The following is a 14,553-nucleotide window of genomic DNA, read 5'->3' as shown; positions in this document are numbered from 1 at the left end:
AACTTTCTTATAAATTCATTTTTAATAAAACATTTATTGTATGAGTCAAATTGTGCTAAAAGCCAATAAAAATCATCAGCAGTCCACTGTGCTCCGCCCCTTCCCTGAACTCTCTCAACCATTTTGAACTGTTCGGTGATATCTTCTGGTATATGCCTATCTATTTTGAAATATTTATAAATTGCTATCCCCTCCTTAATTTTATTCCTTTTATGGTAGATCATGATTTTACGTGTAAGAAATCTTAAATTCAAGAAACTTGACCTCTCTTAGTTGGTTTTAAAAAGTAGATTATAGATCTCCTTTAAATCAGAATTAACTTGTTAAATTTCTCTTTAGAATTTGATTCCTAAGTATACATTTAAGGCCATTATTTTAGAGCAGAAATGTTGGTGAAATTTGTTTCATTTACTTTCTTCATTATATTTGGTATTATATTTGTGGATCCTCTTCTAGTTTCTCAGAGTGGGTGCAAAGTGTATTTTTATGCCTGGTTTCTCTCCTTTCCTTTCCTCTTCTCCTTTTAAAAATAATAAATGCGATAAAGACAATATATTTTATTTTGAGCATATGTTTTCTTGTGCCCCTAGATTTTTTGTATGAAATGGTCTTATCATTATTTTCTTTTGACTGATTTCTTTTGTCTTTATTTTTCTAATTTTATTAGAGTATGATCAGCCAATACAATCTATTCAGATATTTTTAAAAGATTATTTTAAGTTCATTTTATGATACCTTTATGATTGATTTTTGTCAGTGTTCCATGGGCACGTGTAAAATTGTAAGCTTTATTCAAGAGATTGAACGTTTTCTATTTAATTATTAAATCAAGTGTGTGGATTGTATGAATCAGTTTCACTATATATTCATTTAACTTTATTAGATCTGTCTATTTCTGACAAAGCTGTACTAATTTCTTATTTCATTGAAATATTTTTCAAGTTTTTCTTGCATATTCAATACCCTTTGCTTTATGTAACTTAAATTTTACATTGTTTATGCTGTTTGGTCATCTTAACCTTGAATTTCACGTTGTGTGATATTAGTATAACACTCATGCTTTCCTTTGGGGGCATTTAGCTGATATTTCTTGGCTCTTCCCTTTATTTTAAACTTTTCTCAGTCATTCAATTTTAAGCATTTTTTATAAGCAGTCTGTATATGACCTTTGTCTTTTTTTTGTTTGTTTTTTTGGCTGTGTTACATCTTCGTTTCTGTGCGAGGGCTTTCTCTAGTAGTGGCGAGTGGGGGCCACTCTTCATCGCGGTGCGTGGGCCTCTCACTGTCGCAGCCTCTGTTGTTGCAGAGCACAAGCTCCAGATGTACAGGCTCAGTAGTTGTGGCTCATGGGCCTAGTTCCTCCGCGGCATGTGGGATTTTCCCAGACCAGGGCTTGAACCTGTGTCCCCTGCATTGGCAGGCAGATTCTCAACCACTGCGCCACCAGGGAAGCCCTGACCTTTGTCTTTTTAACTCATCTGACAGCCTGTCTTTTAGTGGGAGAATTCAGATTTCTTTTAAATTCTAATGAGTGATGCCTGATGTTGTTACTTTTTTATCTTGTTCCTTATTTATATTTGTGACTTTTTACATTTTTAAAAAAATTTGGCTTATATTTTCAAGTTGATATTCATATCCCAGTTTCCCCTTCTTTGTGTGTCAGTTGTTCTGTACTTTTCCATTTCATTATTGGCCACCTTCCTTTTCAATTGCTCATAGATCCAATTTTTCCCCCCTACTTTAACATGAATAATGATACCAACATTTTCCTTCACCTTCACACACTAATCCTCTCCTTTAATGTTCCTAAATTTCTTTGGAGATAATTTAATTTTTCCAGATTTTTGTTAGACGTTTGTCAAAAATTCATATTGAGCACTTACGTTACATATTCCATATAGTTCATTATCCATTTAGATTTAGTTCTGTATAGAAGGCAAAGTAATTGCACTCCTGTTTCTTCTTACATGAAAGGTTTCATTTCTGATTCAGTTATTGTTCCATTAGAATCCCTTCTTAAGTCCTTTCCTTAGATGGAGTGGTAGCTAATGTGATCTTTGAATCCTTAAATTTTGGAAAACACTACTTTCCCACTGAAGGATGTTTGGCTTGTACTGCTTTTTTCCTAGCAATCTAGATGTTACTGTTCTTTCTTTTTAATTCCAGTGTTACAAATGAGAAGTCCATTGTTAATTTGATTCTTTTTTAGTATTAAGTAATTATTCTTTCTGGTAGCTTGTAAGGTTTTCTTTTTATCCTTAAAGCTTAGGAATTTTAGTGTGATGTTCTTGAACATGTGCCTTTCCCTTCATTAGTCCTGGCTGGATCTTGGAGAGCCCTGTAAATTTGTAATTCAGTCTCTTCTTTAGTTCATGGGAATTTTCTTTCATATTACTTTAATATATTTTCCTTTTCCCCCATCTGGAGACTCCTTGGGAACTTTTCCTATAGTTGGTGTGTTAGTTATGTTGCCTTAAACTGTTCTTCAAGTCCTTTCTCGTTTCCTTTATGATTTTCATCTCTTTGATTTTCAGTTTATGCTTTGAGATTTCTTCCAGTTGGTCCTTCATTCACTCTAATTCATCAGTTAGACCCCATCTTCTCTTTTAATTTATCTACTGAATTATTCAGCTTAAAGATTTTACTTCTTTAAATTTTCATCTAATTAATTTTCTAAAATTCTGTAGAAATTATTTTTTGCTCTCTACTTGACTCTCCTTAAGTAGTCATACTATTTTTGGCCTCAGTATTTTGTCTCTATCCTTCAGGAGATCTGTTAGGTCTGCTCTCTCCCACTGTCTCCTGTCATTAGGTATGTTGTTTATATGTGCATTGGGGTTCAGGTTGAGCTGTTAGGGGACCTTAGTTTGTTTTAATCCTATAGGGGATCCTATAGGGGATGGAAGGTCCAGGCATCTCAGCCTGCGCTATAGCAGCAGGCACGTTGTATATTTCATGTGTACTTGGAGGACCTTGTCCCTTCCTTCCGGTCTTCTTGCATTCCTAGTTTCAGGCGTAGAGGGGACTCTCTCTCCTCTTGAATGCCCCCTGAGCACTTTTGGGGCCAGGAAGACTGGCCACACTTGTGCAGTTATGTATGTGTAGAACTCTTCTGGGTCTTGCTTGATATCCAGAGCAGACCAAGCCCTACACCAGTTCTCTCTCAAGATGCTTATAATCCCAAGGTCACATTCTTCAGGCCCCACTCACTACCTGTTGGCCGCTGGAGTTGACTGGCTGAATGGTAATTAGTCTGTGCTGCTTAGTGGCACTTAATATTGACGTTAATAGTTCAGTAAAAAAATTTAAAAGCCAGTGACTTGATCCTCAGTTTGTATGGGATAGATAGGCTGAGAATCAGTGAAAGCTTTTATTCTGTGTCAGTAACAATTTAATTCCTGACGTTGTTTCTAAGCCTCTGTTTTACATTTATTACATGTAAGTCTATGGAGGCAGGTGATGTACATTTGAACTTTGCCATTTATCACAGGCCCAGACCAAAGAAAACGTAGCCCTCAAGAATAGAAACTGTTCTCTCAGTTTCTGTTATTTTCTAATTTTTTTTTTTTTTTTTGCGCGGTACGCGGGCCTCTCACTGTTGCGGCCTCTCCCGTTGCGGAGCACAGGCTCTGGACGCGCAGGCTCAGCGGCCACGGTTCACGGGCCCAGCTGCTCCGTGGCATGTGGGATCTTCCCAGACCGGGGCACGAACCCGTGTCCCCTGCATCAGCAGGCGGACTCTCAACCACGGCGCCACCAGGGAAGCCCCTATTTTCTAAATTTTTGTCTTGGATGTTTTTATGGAATATGTTTCCCTTGTTAACTCTTGAGTTGCTTTAGCTTAAAGAGTGCTTTTTGGTAAAGTGGAAGGAACAAGAATAATTGGGTCACTTGCTTATACCAAGATTTGTTGGGTGGGTGAAAAGGTGACAGTAGGCATTTAATACCTAGACCAGCATGGGGAGTAAAGTTATAAAATTTCTTGAGTTTTGTACTTAACATCATATGTATGTAATTAATATGAGAACTTGAACTTTCTATGACACAAGAATCTGTGTCGTATACCACTATGTACTTTGCCTTAAGAATTCAGTTTGTCCTACAAAAGGATTTTAAAAATAAATCATGGAAGGACCCGTATAGAAGTCATTTTTTGTGTGTGTGCTGAAATGTTATATTTTTAAATGCTTAATGCTAGAAAATATGTTGGTAGCTTAAATTTGTGTATTTATAAAAATGTGTATAATACTCCATGAAGGTTGAATATTAAACAGCAGTGCTTGGGTGTTCTAGAGCCATAATTAGCAAATTGACAAAATTCAGTGGGTCAACAAACCAATTTAAAAAAAAACCTCAAGTATATTAGATTTCAAACTGTTCTCTCTTAATTTAGTTTGTCCATAATACTTTATTTTAATTATTCATAGTATTGCTTAACATGCCAGGAAATGTCTTATAATAGAATTTATAAAATAATGTCCTTTCAGTAATATGAATATGTACTATCTTTAGCATTCTGCTTTTAAATCTCAGATTAAGGTGTTTTGTAAGGAATTATCCAGTTTAATAGACAAAAACATGTCTTAGTAACTTTATCCATTTTAGAATTTTGAAACCAAATGCTCACTTGGGAAAAATAAATGGAATAATTGGTATATGTCATTTTGGAGCAAATAAGACAAAAATTTTTGTAATAAAAAATACATATTCCCACTAACATAGAACAATAATTTTTCATTTTGGGTATGGCTTTATGATGTTAATCTATATATATTTGTTTTTGTTTTTTTGCATAGCCCCAGTTAGTAGATTGTTCATTTTCATGAAAAGCATGGCCCTTGCCTACTGTCTTTCCTGTGTCCTGCTAGATATTTAAGGAATACAGTATTGGTTTACATATCATTGGACTTAAGTGGGTAAGTTAGAGGTGAAACATAACAGGCCTGAAGATGTAAATTCTAGTTGAAAATCTGGACATTTAATTGTCTTTGGTTCCATTAGGAGGTGGAAGTAAACAAGAAAGAGCTCTTCTTTTAGTATTGGTGTGGATTTTTGCATGTCCAGGATCTACTTCCGTTTCTTATTCTTACTATGTGAATGACTGAGGTTCAGAAACATGGTAAGTATGGACTTAGATTGTGTTCCTAGATAGAAAGCTTATTTATAGGTTATATATTCTGAGGTGTTTATATGAGTGAAAAAATTGGACACATTTAAAATGAAATAGGCAGTGATTAACTCTTTCATCATGATTACACAACATGATTGCCAAAGACTTTTCAGTCCATTTGATGACCGTTAGGTGAAATCTTTGTTCTTTTAGACTTCTCTTTTCTTTTTTCTTCCCTTTTGTTGTTGTCGTTGTTGTTGTTGCTAGTGGATGGGAGATGTGTTCCTTAACTGAAGTTTGGTCAGGAAAAAAACCTGCTTTTTATCTAAAATTGAGACTTATTTTATTTCTTTTTTCAGTCTTGTGATTCTTTATATTAAAAAGTCATTTAAAATTTAATATTATCTGGCCTCACTGTGTGACTCTGGCCTGTTTTTCTACCTCCTTCTCAATCCTTGCTGTCGTTGGATGCTGCTCCCTAAATATAAGCTGTGCTTTGATCCCTCATTGTTTTAGTTCATTCTAGTCCCTGGTCTCCATGGGACTAGAATGAGCTAGTACCTTTTCATTCTTGCCTTTCTAGTAATCACCTGCTTCTCTTGAGGACTTCGTTGAGGTGTTAATTCTCCATAAATCTCTGAATTATTCTTCTCTGCCTCCCCCAACAGAATTAATTTCCTCTGTTCCTTTCGTTGTGATAGGTGGCTCCTACAATAACCATGAATCATAGATGTGTCATAGTTACTGAGAGTAGGAGCCATGTGTTATCCAGCTTTGTCTCTCCTGGGACAAGTGTGTAGTGAACATTTGTTGACTTGAAATGGTTAGAACTCCATGCTTGTCATGATTAAGAGAACAGCTTGCCTCATTCAATTCCTCCATCACAGTATCCCACACGCACTCTTGCTCGCCCACCCTGCTCCCACCCGTTCTATTGAGGTTGTCGGGTTCTATTCCGATGCATTTGGGAGCAGTCAACGGAGGATCCTTTTGAGGAGCTGTAGTACAAGGAGACTGGCTCTTAGTCTTCATGGATGTTCCGTTTTGAGAGTTTGCTTTTCTCCCTGCCTTTCCGCAGGACCCCAACAGGAGTATCCATCCCAGCGGCAGCAGCAGCAGCAGCAGTTGTAGCAGCAGCAGCAGCAGCAGTAGCAGCAGCAGCAGCAGCAGCAGCAGTAGCAGCAGCAGCAGCAGCAGCAGCAGTAGCAGCAGTAGCAGCAGCAGCAGTTTTTCCAAGCCTCACAAATTAACGAAGGAGCACAAGGAAAAACCTTCTAAAGACTCCAGAGAACATAAAAGTGCCTTCAAAGAACCTTCCAGGGATCACAACAAATCTTCCAAAGAATCCTCTAAGAAACCCAAAGAAAATAAACCACTGAAAGAAGAAAAAATCGTTCCTAAGATGGCCTTCAAGGAACCGAAACCCATGTCGAAAGAGCCAAAACCAGATAGTAACTTACTCACGATCACCAGTGGACAGCAAGATAAGAAGGCTCCTAGTAAAAGACCCCCCATTGCAGATTCCGAAGAACTGTCAGCCAAAAAAAGGAAAAAGAGTAGCTCAGAGGCTTTATTTAAAAGTTTTTCTAATGCGCCACCGCTGATACTCACTTGTTCTGCTGATAAAAAACAGATAAAAGATAAATCTCATGGCAAGATGGGAAAGGTCAAAATTGAAAGTGAGACGTCAGAGAAGAAGAAATCAACTTTACCGCCATTTGATGATATTGTGGATCCCAATGATTCCGACGTGGAGGAGAATATGTCCTCTAAATCTGATGTGAGTAGCCTGGCTGGTTTTCCTCCTTTCCCTTATTAGTTTTCCAATTTTATTTCCGATAGCTTCAGCATAAAGACAGAGGAAGGAGAATGACAGTTGCACCAGAAGATGGTAGCATGGAAGCAGAAATGGCCTAGAAATGAATTTCCTTAACTAATGGAAAGAAGGAAATGAAATCATTAAGGAATCTGCAGACTTGTAGGCTATGATTTAAGTTGTTAAAGGAAAGCTATGTTCCAGAGTATAATAATGGGTCATTTGAATAGCAGCAGAAAAATCTAGATGCTTATCAGAGCTTAGTTACTGTGCTTTCCAGGAAAGTGAGAAGAATGCAATGAAACTAGAATACACCAGAAAATCAATTTTAAAAAGAAACAGGAAGTATTAGGGTGTAGATACAATGTTGATCTTTTTGATCAGTGTAATGAAGTAATTTGTTTACATAGATTGAAAACTGGTGATAGTATTTTTCAATACTTTTATCAAGGCAAAATTGATATAACAATATACTGTATATTTAGAATGTGTGATTTGATACATTTTGATGTTTATATGTGTCATGAGACCAGGTAGTGGTATTTTGGAAATGAAATATTTAATTTTTTCCCCCATTGTATAGCCACTGATTTGTATATATCTTCATTACAAGGTTTACTAATGGGTAGGATTATCTTTTGTGGGTTCCTAAAAGAACATTTGGCCATCTGATAATCCCCCAAAATATTATTTGATGTTGAGATTTAAACTTTTTTTTTTTGGCCTGCATTGGGTCTTCGTTGCCGTGCGCGGGCTTTCTATAGTTGCGGCGAGGGGGGGATACTCTTCGTTGCGGTGCGCGGGCTTCTCATTGTGGTGGCTTCTCTTGTTGTGGAGCACGGGCTCTAGGCGCATGGGCTTCAGTAGTTGTGGCTCGCGGGCTCTAGAGCTCAGGCTCAGTAGTTGTGGCGCACGGGCTTAGTTGCTCTGCAGCATGTGGGATCTTCCTGGATCTGGGCTCAAACCCGTGTCCCCTGCATTGACAGGCAGATTCTTAACCACTGCGCCACCAGGGAAATCCTGATATTTAAACTCATAATTACTATTTCTCAGAGTTGGAAGGGAATTTCAGGTTACCTATTCTAACCTCCTACCAATGTAAGAAACCCTACACTTCTAGTGACAGAACTGTTAGTAATTCAAGTATTCCATTCTATTTCTGGAGAATGAACATTATTTACCATGAAGTTATCTCCTCCTCACTTCCGTTTTTTCTCTAGCTTTGGCCTTCTACTGTTACTTATCAGTCATGATCGGTCCCAGTAATCTCTTTAATTTCAGTTGTCAGTATTTCTAGACAACGGTCAAGGAAGATGTCTGGCTAAAAATTGCTGACCATTTTAGAATACTTCTCTTTCTTTCCCATAGCGAGGCTCCACAAAAGTTCCTAATTCAAATGCTGGCAAGGGCTAGGTGGGCTTAGCAGATTCTCTCTTCTCCATTTGCATTCTGGGTAGAAAGGCAGCCAGGTTTAGGACATGGCATCAGTACCGATCCCTAGTCATCCAGAGACCACCTCCTTCCCCCCTCTCTACTCTCTATAGCTAATCTCAAAATTTTAAATCAGATTAGAGGCAGAGTAGCATATAAAATACTGGAGATGGAGTAATTCGTTCCAGTGTTTGGTAAAGACCTTAGAGTGATAGTTTGTGAAATGGAGACGAAAGCCTAATGGGTTTGTCCTAATATCTCAAGCATTTATTTTTCCTTCTTTGCTTTGTACCCCTCCTCTTAATTCACAACTTGCTCTTAATGTAGATGTTCCTTGGAACGTTGTTTGTATGTTTGACTTTTTATTTCAAATCACTCTGAAATGTTCCTTGATGCTATTGGGGTGTGACTAGTCTATCAAGATTGTCAAGTTTAGCAGTTTTGTCTCTCCATATTCTGTCGTGTTGCAGTTTTTCTAGAACAGAGGTTTTCAAATTGTGGTTTGTGATTTACTAGTGAGCCATGAAATCAATTTAGCATGTCATCACCAGGATTAAAAAAGAAAATCAGAATACATTGTAACTAGTATGGGTAAGTAATGGTTTGTGAAAATTTTATTTCAGAAGCTGTGTGTATTTCTTATGGTAGGTCATCATCAAAATTTTGAAAGACACCTTTCTTGAATGTTTGCTGATTTGTGAGAAGATCAAATAGCATTCATAAAGCACTATTGAATGCGCTTTCTACAGGAAATTATCACAGGTGATCTTCCTCTTTAGCTAATTCTGTGTATTCTTATTTTTGTTTGCCTCTTGCTCCCTCCCTTTTATATATGATTTATAAGGTATGACTTTTCCTAAACATCATGTTCAACTTGATAGGTTTATCCAAAGCAATACCTTGCAAGATCTTCTGGAATGAAGAGTGAGAATTGTAATTCCATACAGTAGGTAGCAAATTTTCAAGATGGTTCATGACGTGTCAGAGCCACCTATCCAGTGACCATAACAGGAGTTTTTGTAATGTGAAAGCCTCTAAAGACTTCTGGGTATTATTTGGGTATAAAACCCAACAACTGTACTTTCCTTATTAGTTTTCTGGTAGTAATGCTTTTATTGTTGCTGCTTTGGTTTAATCTTCTAAATATAGGTGGTAGAACAGAAGAGAACTGACAGAAGTGTTTCCAAGTAATCCAGCGCCCAAAAGACTTTCTGTGAACGAAGGAGGATAGAGGAGGGCTGAAATTCCCTTTCTCCAGTGGTAAAGGTAGCCTGTGTTTGGCCTTTCTCCTACTTGGTGTCCCTCCTGTGGTTAAGACCGAAGGAGCAGGAAGAAATTGTAATGGAGAGAACTAAGCACCCCGTAGTCTCCCTTGGCGAGGAACTGATTGGATAGCTTGGGACAGGCCCACCTTCAGGGGGCACCATTCACATTGTCCTGGTGGTGAGTGTGTCTGCATCTGAGTAAGTAGGATCAGATGACCTGATCTGTCGAAGGACCTTTACAGCTTCATTATTTGAATATGAGCCAGATTTATGTTCTTTTGTGGAGGGCGGGGTAGAGGGTAATTTTAGACATAGCAGGCAGAGATCATGGACTTTGGAAACAGAAAAAGGACACAAAAAGAAATTGGATGAGTGTGAAGAATTGGGAAGGACCAGGGAAAAAAGGTTATTCACCTGATATGTCTGTAAAGAAAATATCTTGCCTTGGTACAGGTTAGTTACGATTAAAAGGAAGAACTTTTTAAAGAAGCTTTTCCATAATTAAGTTAGATTCAGGTTTTATATAAAAATAAAAATCAGTGCTACTAAGAGGGATTGGGAGGCTTAGATCGTTGATTCATATAGTTCTTCTCAGTTATGATTTTTATATACGTTGTATGTGAGTAGAGAGAAAAAAAGTGGTGCATCCGTGGTTTATATGCCTGCATGATTTTTGAGGAATCACTTATTTGTTGATGAGTATGTAGGTAGGTAGGTAGTAAAGTAATCAAATAATTAGGAGTATGCACTCTGGTGTCAGACAGACTGTGTTTTGAATCCCCGCTCCACCATTGATCTTAGTTAAACGATTTGACCTTCTGTATTTCTTAGTTTCTTTTTTTGTGAAATAGAGATCATAATAGCCTTTACTGTGTAGGATTATTGTGAAAATAGTCAATCTGGGTAAATCACTTAACATACTAATCAAAAATGTTATGAGGGACTTCCCTGGTGGCGCAGTGGTTAAGAACCCGCCTTCCAATGCAGGGGACACGGGTTCGAGCCCTGGTCCGGGAAGATGCCACATTACGCAGAGCAACTAAGCCTGTGCACCACAACTACTGAGCCTGTGCTCTAGAGCCCGCGAGCCACAACTGCTGAGCCCGTGCGCCACAACTACTGAAGCCCGTGGGGTCTAGGGCCCATACTCCGCAACAAGAGAAGCCACCGTGATGAGAAGCCCACGCACCGCAAGGAAGAGTAGCCCCTGCTCACCACACCAGAGAAAGCGCGTGGGCAGCAACAAAGACCCAACGCAGACAAAAATAAATTAAAACAAAAAATGTTATGAGCCATTTGTTACATGATTTGGCTTCTGGCAGTCTTTATAACATATAGCTTTGATAGAGTATTTTTTTTAAAGATTTACTTATTATTTACTTATTTATTTATATTTATTTTTGGCTGCATCAGCTCTTAGTTGCAGCACACAGGATCTTCATTGAGGCATGCAGGATCTTTCCTTATGGCGCTCAGTCTCTTCGTTGCAGCACTCGGACTTTTCTCTAGTTGTGGTGTGCAGGTTTTCTCTCTCTAGTTGTGGCACACAGGCTCCAGGGCACATGGGCTCTGTAGTTGTGGCACACGGGGTCCAGAGCACATGGGCTCTATAGTTTGCAGCACACACAGGCTCTAGTTGAGGCGTGTGAGCTCAATAGGTGTGATGCTTGGGCTTAGTTGCCCAGTGGCATTTGGGATCTTAGTTCCCTGACCAGGGATCGAACCTATGTCCCCTGCACTGTAAGGTGGATTCTTTACCACTGGACCACCAGGGAAGTCCCTGAAAGAAATTTTTTTGATATTCAAAAATACAGCAGAGGGCTTCCCTGGTGGCGCAGTGGTTGAGAGTCCGCCTGCCGAAGCAGGGGACACAGGTTCGTGCCCCGGTCCGGGAAGATCCCACATGACGCGGAGCGGCTGGGCCCGTGAGCCATGGCCGCTGAGCCTGCGCGTCTGGAGCCTGTGCTCTGCAACGGGGGAGGCCACAGCGGTGAGAGGCCTGCGTACCGCAAAAAAAAAAAATACAGCAGAATTCTAGTGTCCTTTTTCAAGAGTGGGTTAAATGTTTTAAAAGAGAAAAAGTACTTGGAATATATGTCACATTCCTCTGAAATTTGTCTTGAGGAGGTATATGGCCTTGATATTGATGTGCATATGTAACATGGAAAAATACAGGACAGAGCATCTCAGTTTTATTTATTTATCTATCGATTTTTAACTTTTAAAAAAAGTACTTATTTATTCAGTTTTGGCTGTGTTGGGTCTTCGTTGCTATGTGTAAGCTTTTCTCTAGTTGCGGCAAGCGGGGGCTACTCTTTGTTGCGGTGCACAGGCTTCTCATTGCGGTGGCTTCTCTTGTTGTGGAGCACGGGCTCCAGTAGTTGTGGCTTGTGGGTTCTAGAGCATAGGCTCAGTAGTTGTGGTTCACGGGCTTAGTTGCTCCACGGCATGTGGGATCTTCCCAGACTAGGGATCAAACCCGTGTCCCCTGCATTGGCAGGTGGATTCTTAACTATTGTGCCACCAGGGAAGTCCCAGCATCTCAGTTTAAATCAGTAGTTAAGCCAAAGTTTCCCAGGATTTTTTAGCTTTTTAATTAAATGAGAAAAAGGGCAAGGACTTACCTAGTACTGCATTAGTAGGCACTTGGTAGATTTTTTTTTTATTGCTGTTACTATTAAATCATTTCTTAGGATGTCTTCTTTTATCTTTGTATTAATATTAATATGACTGAAAGAGTAATTTTTAAATAGGATTTGAAATTCCTGAGATGTTTCTCATTTTATAAAGAACTCTAATATTGTCACATGAAAGTCCATCAGTAATTTTCCTTTACAGAAGAATTCGGGAGGAGGCAGCGGGGAGGGTGGGGAGGGAGGCGGAAGGACTTTTATAGTGGTTGAGCGTTTAGCAAAGACTGAAAACATGATAAGGGCCTGTTTTTGTTATGTATGTAAATGTTAGCATTAAGAATATTTTGCATTCAAGAACTTAGGTAAAGCTGTTCTTGGTTGAGGAATTCATCTTTTTGTGGCCATAATGGTCACTTATGGCATGTGACTGTTCTTACTAGTCACTGGCGCTAACTAGCAGCTAGAAAGGGTGAGGCTCTTGAGTGTATCTGGGTCAACTAAAAGTTTGTAATTGTGTTTTGCATTAACCTGTTTAAACTTTAATCGAGAATAAAAAAGCAAACATCCTTTACCCTTCCTGTAATTCCCTAGTTTTTGTTTTTCATGTAACTCTGCTTCTAAAGAGAAGTTTATTGAGTTGATCTTGTTTTGTGATACGAGGAAGTTTAGTATTCATAGCAGAGAAGGGGGAAAAACAGTAAAAGAAAATTGAAATAACCATGTATGATCAGATTTGGTTATGGTAGTAATTTCCTTATCGTTGCCTTCACTTTTTTTTCACCTTGCTTTATAGAGATTTAATTGTAATTTAAAAGTGCAGAAGTTAAAAGTTTTAATTATCTTTCCTTGTAAATGGTCAGACTACATTTGGTAAAATGTTGCCCACTTCAACCTGAAGTGTGAGAAATGAAATTGTAATCGTGTCTTGATAGTTTGGCTTACCAACCTGTTTTCCTGGATAAAATCTTGAGAGAGAAAGATGAACTCTCATCTAATGGAGTGGGTTTTCCCAAGGGTGGGTGGTGGTTCAGATACAGGGTAAAGACTGCAAACCACCTTAGCAGAAGTTTCTTTGGAAAAGAAAAAAAAGTAAGGAGAAGGAAAAAGAAACTTCCCTCCTTTGGTGGTGCCTCATTTCCTCCAGCCCCACCCTGTGCCTTGCTGTGCTTACACTGTCTGGAGCTGGCAGTAAATGTCCTGCTGTTGAAGCACTGTCCTTAGGTTTTTATGTGATGGAAGGCTGTCACAGTCAGAGAAGAAGGTCCTTATTGTGCTTTCAAAGTGGTTTTTTAATGACTTGTAATTCCAGCACATGCAAGAGCTCTAAAGTCTGTAAGGATGGTGAGTGAGCAGCTAGAGAGGCCCTTCATTAAAGGGCTGCCCTGACCCTCTGGCCGGGGGCAGGGGGTTGGGGGCTCTCGTTCTGGACTCCTGTTCTCTGCATTTTATAACTGGAAGTAAACATACCTGAAGGGGTGCAATTCTCCTCTGGTAGATGCAGCCCAGTGTGGAACAACATTCATTAACATAATTGGCAGAAAGTTACCTTTGTTGGATACATGGAGATATTTCACCTGACCTGGTCCTAATGCTTGGTTGTGTGTTGTCTGTGCTAGATGTGATCAGATGGAGGAGGGTGCAGCCTAGTCAATCAACTGATCATGTATTCAGCCACATTCCTCACTTGTTCCAAAAAATATTTGAAGCAATTAAAAGGGAGATTTTTTTTTTTAAAAAAACTACGTTAGAGGCTCTTTCTCTTCCTTGTGTGGGTGCCACACTAAGCCCCAATGGTTTTTCAGTTTTTAAGTTAAATAATTCCTTAGAAGCCCTTAGGTAGCTGAGGGTCATGAACAGACAGGGGGCCCTATCATTGAAGAGTGGGTTGTCATCAGTAATTGCCAACACTCGGCGTTTTCACTTGCTTGTATTGAATTTTATCTCTCTCCCAGTAAATTCCACGAGCCTCCGTCAAGGAAGCTGCATTGCCTATTCAGTGCATTCTTGTTTCTTACTCTAAGGCCCATGATCTTTATGTAACTGTCCTATCTGTCATCTTTAGACACAGAGTCAAAGATGTGACTCAACATGGTCTTTGCACGACTCGCTTTACCATGTCATTGGGATGCCTGATATTTGTAGCTAAACTTTCCTTCGGTGCTTTCTATGTGCTAGTCACCCTTCTACGTACTTCATTTGTTTTAACTCATTTAACTCTTAAAACAATCTGTGAAAGAGACTCTTATTAGCCCCATTTTATAGATGAGGAAACTGAGGCTCAAAGGTTAAGAAACTTGG

General features: G+C 39.1%; 1 protein-coding gene across 2 annotated transcripts in view; it reads left to right on the top strand.

The window, feature by feature from the left end:
- MLLT3 (MLLT3 super elongation complex subunit) overlaps nucleotides 1-14,553 on the top strand; it is a 265,175-nt gene that overhangs the window by 182,010 nt on the left and 68,612 nt on the right. For both annotated transcript variants that reach the window (XM_027105946.1, XM_027105947.1), the window contains exon 5: nucleotides 6,189-6,890. In XM_027105946.1, coding sequence (XP_026961747.1) covers nucleotides 6,189-6,890 — 702 coding nt within the window. The remainder of the gene's footprint in view (nucleotides 1-6,188; nucleotides 6,891-14,553) is intronic.

The sequence above is a fragment of the Aethalodelphis obliquidens genome, unplaced genomic scaffold (assembly GCF_003676395.1).
Source record: "Aethalodelphis obliquidens isolate GAN/ISIS:26980383/991018 unplaced genomic scaffold, ASM367639v1 scaffold7, whole genome shotgun sequence".
Classification (NCBI taxonomy): Eukaryota; Metazoa; Chordata; class Mammalia; order Artiodactyla; family Delphinidae; genus Aethalodelphis; species Aethalodelphis obliquidens.
The sequence above is the reverse complement of the archived record's forward strand: the minus strand, read 5'-3'. Positions and strand labels throughout refer to the sequence as shown.